The sequence below is a fragment of the Echinococcus granulosus genome (genome assembly GCF_000524195.1).
Source record: "Echinococcus granulosus chromosome Unknown EG_S00107, whole genome shotgun sequence".
NCBI classification, from domain to species: domain Eukaryota; kingdom Metazoa; phylum Platyhelminthes; class Cestoda; order Cyclophyllidea; family Taeniidae; genus Echinococcus; species Echinococcus granulosus.
Window position 1 is genome coordinate 173,715 of NW_020170487.1, and position 3,578 is coordinate 177,292.

The 3,578-nt window shown below is 46.1% G+C and overlaps 1 protein-coding gene across 1 annotated transcript; it reads right to left on the reverse strand. All coding sequences in view use genetic code 11, as the record gives it.

The window, feature by feature from the left end:
- Positions 1–331: 331 nt before the first annotated feature.
- On the reverse strand, positions 332–2,200 carry EGR_08477 (CBM21 domain-containing protein; the record flags this gene model as incomplete). The annotated part of the gene is made up of 1 exon (XM_024497726.1): positions 332–2,200. One exon carries the CDS (start codon positions 2,198–2,200, stop codon positions 332–334), a length of 1,869 nt encoding a protein of 622 aa, XP_024347867.1.
- Positions 2,201–3,578: the final 1,378 nt, after the last annotated feature.

The window sequence follows — 3,578 nt, forward strand, 5'->3', positions numbered from 1 at the left end:
ATTTACAAAATACATGATGTTGATCGTATTCTCTCTGACAACGTGTTCAAATCTCACAATGGAAGAAATCGAAATTTATGTGATGAAATTCGGCGAAGGTAGGGGAAGGGAGCGAAGACGCAAGCAGGCTAAGATTGGCGTTTCGGTTCCTTTTTTGGCTCGTACTTGATTAAATTCCAACATTTAGATGGGTCACCGAAAAGATGGTCGAAGTGGGCAAGAATAGGAAGCGTTGAAGGGGCATGGAGAAGGAGGGGGGACATCTGAAGTCACTTTCGAAAGACTACTAGAGACCTGTGATTTCATGTGTCGGGGGTGTGGCTTCCAGCCCTCAAAGGTAGTGAATCCAGGAGCCATCTCCAGCCATATCAGTGGCTTTAGCATAGCAATGAATTATGTAGTTCTCTCCAAGATTATTGTCCCAGTACGTACCTCCCGAGTGTGTCTCATATCGTATTGCAAACTGGGCTCGATCATTGGCCACCATGGAAGAGGGGAAGACTGCGCAGAAGGAAAATCTATCGGTTGTACCGTCGTGTGAGTCCTGCACATAGGAGGCGGGTATTTCAAAGAATGTAGACCAGTTGTCATAGGTTATACGCACGGTGACCTTCTTTTCAAAGCCCACACTCTTGACTCTGATCGTTCCAGTCAACAGACCCCTGGAGGAATCCACCCTAGCATTTTCGAGGCACACGTAGGAACTGAGAACTCGGTGCATAAAGATGGGTGAAGCACCAGGTTGAGGGAAGCATATCTGGAACTGCTTGGCACCCAATGAACTAAAACTTTTCTCTGTATCTAAATTGAGATCAAAAGTTGCCGAGGCGGGAATCAAGGGTGGATGGTCTGTATCTTTAACCTGCCTTACGGTAGCCAAATCAAGACCCAAAGAGTCTGCGAACCGAACAATCTTCCGACACGGGGTGTCGTCAGGAGACCGTTCGGATTTGAGAGAACTACTTCGCTTTGAGCGTATGACTTTATTGCAACTAGATGCGGTGGGGCTGCGTATCCTGTCCAGACTGGCTGTTTGGAGGCCATCGTAGGAGATATCGCAGGGCAGGGAAAAACTAATACGGAAAGGATCTTCCACTGCCAACAAGCAATTATCAACCTGATCAACGGAGGAAGGCCTTGGCACAACGCTTTTCTCCTCAGTATAGTCACGGCCTGACCCATGCGATACTTTCGTAACTGCATCTGAAATCACCAAATCCACAAAGAAACCGGGGTTCTGTGCATCAATCACTGCATGCCGGCTATGAGGCAACGCCTCTTCGGCTGGATCACGTTCAGGTAAGGGGGGAGGAAGTTGCCATGCGTAGAGTTGGTTTGCTCCGAGGGGTTTTCGAGTCTCAGTGGAGTCAGAGAGGTTCCTAGGAATAGTGGAGGTGATTATGGAAGTGGCCAATCGATCATACTCCTCGGTAGTTAAGTCCCCATTTTGGAATTTGGTGTGCAATCTTCCGAGAATTGTGAGTGGGCGGGAGCACTTTGCATCATTTAGGACTTCTGAAGATGAGCAGACACTTTCGGCAAGGTAATCGTCCTCCACACCAACTTCCTCCTCCACTATAGGGGGCACTTCAAAGACATGCAATTTTTTAGCGACCTGAATCACTTTTGAGAAGTGAGCCCGCGGTGCGACACTTGCCATCATGACAGGGTGAGCGAAAGTAACGGCAGTCAAGAAAGGTCCCTCATCCATGAATTCTACGGGTTCCAAATGCTCCTCCGTAATCGACTCGGAGGTTTCAAGCGTGTCATAGGAGTTTCTTAGGTGCTGAGACGACTCCCTAAGCAAGAGAGAAACAGCGGCTTCAGAGGATTGAGGAGCCGATGACTGCTCGCATCTGAGATCATCACTGCCCTCCTCTGCAATTGTATGAAGGAGGACACACTTGCTGGGCTCCTGATCGGTGACATTTGATGGCGATATGTTTAACTGGCTGGAAGTAGCCTCAGCACAATCTTCATCACCTCTGATGGAGGAGTCGCAGTTTGAGGGCCTACTTTTGGAGGACACAGAGCAATCACAGACATCACCTAGTGTACTTGTGAAAAGGAATTTAATCCGCGCCCAGAAGGAAACGAAAAAATTGATGAAAGGTGACCTACGCCGACCCAGATTGCTGTCGGAGGTGTCAATTTTGTTGGCGGTAATACCGATATCATCAGTGGTTTGAGGCTTGAGCATTTAAGAGCTGCACTGATTGGTTGCGGAGGGCAAAATGATATGAGTGAACAGGAGCTTGAGAGAGAATGGGAGCTAGAGAACAAGAGCAAGAGAGGATGAACGCAGTAGAGTCCTTCCGATCCGTACAGACAAGTGTACGCGTAAATCAGATGTCAAGCATGGACTTTGCGAGCCCTACATAGCGTTCTGCAAGGATCTCCGCCAAACGACTGAGAAGGTGTATCTCCCTTATCAACGCAAGTGCAAAATTAAGTCGGGTGCGTCTGTTTTCGCTCCAAGCTGCTACGTGACTGCTGGGACCGTCCCAGCCTAATGGATTGGCTCTGCGTCCGCCAATGCATGGCCATGCGTACAATCAGGTCAACCAATCTTGGAGCAGGCCTTATTTCATTGGCTCCTGTTAGTCAACGGTCAAGTAAAGCTAATCACGAACACAAGAAATTAACCTTGAATGGAAACAACAGGAAATAATGTTATCCTTCCAAGATCACTACCACAGATAGTGTGTGGGTCGATTTAGTTTAATTTCACAGCCATATTTGGGGAAGGAATAGGCCCAAAAAGTGGAACACTAAGGGCACATTATCAAAGATACAACTCAGTGGCAAATATAACAGAGATCAGTTATTACTTGTTAAGTTAGCATTTTTTACATAGACTTGAGTAGCGCGGATATATGTCGGGTCGAAAAATTAACAGAAGGATAGATGAGGGCTTACTGGATGCTGTAGGCGATTTTCCAGAATGCGTGAACTGATGATAGTCAATTTGCATGTAATGACACCCCCGGTTTGTGGTGTGCGCACAAGCCGTAAAAATTTTACAAATCTAAACTATGGTTTCTTTAGTACACGGAGTCAGCTATCGTAGCAACACCACATTCGCCTCCAACTGTTTCAGGCACAATCTCCCTTGAAGGACTAGATGTATCGACTAAACTCGACTAAGAGCGAGGTAAACTAATAAGTCCCGACACAAGCTTTTAGTCCGTGCATTCAAGTCTTATCGGCACTGAAACGATGGAGAATTCTAGCATGATAAAAATTGCGTCATCACTAGAAGAAATCCTACGCACAAGTGTTCGCATCGTCTCAAAAAATGCCTTCTCTATTGAAATATACAGTCAAAACATGGCCAACAGAACTGCCACTGCCATTAATATAACCTCAAAAGTCGAGATAAAATACAATAATGAGAATTTAAGGGAAAGTTCTGCAAATGTCGAATGTGTCGAAGATAGAGTCTATGATATGCTCTGCGATGCAAGAAAGTCCACTTTACTATCCACCCACTGGGATCAGAAAAGACAAAATCTATGGTTCACAATTAAGAAAAACCCCCTTTTCCACAAAGTCGAATAAATGATGTAGCGGTTATA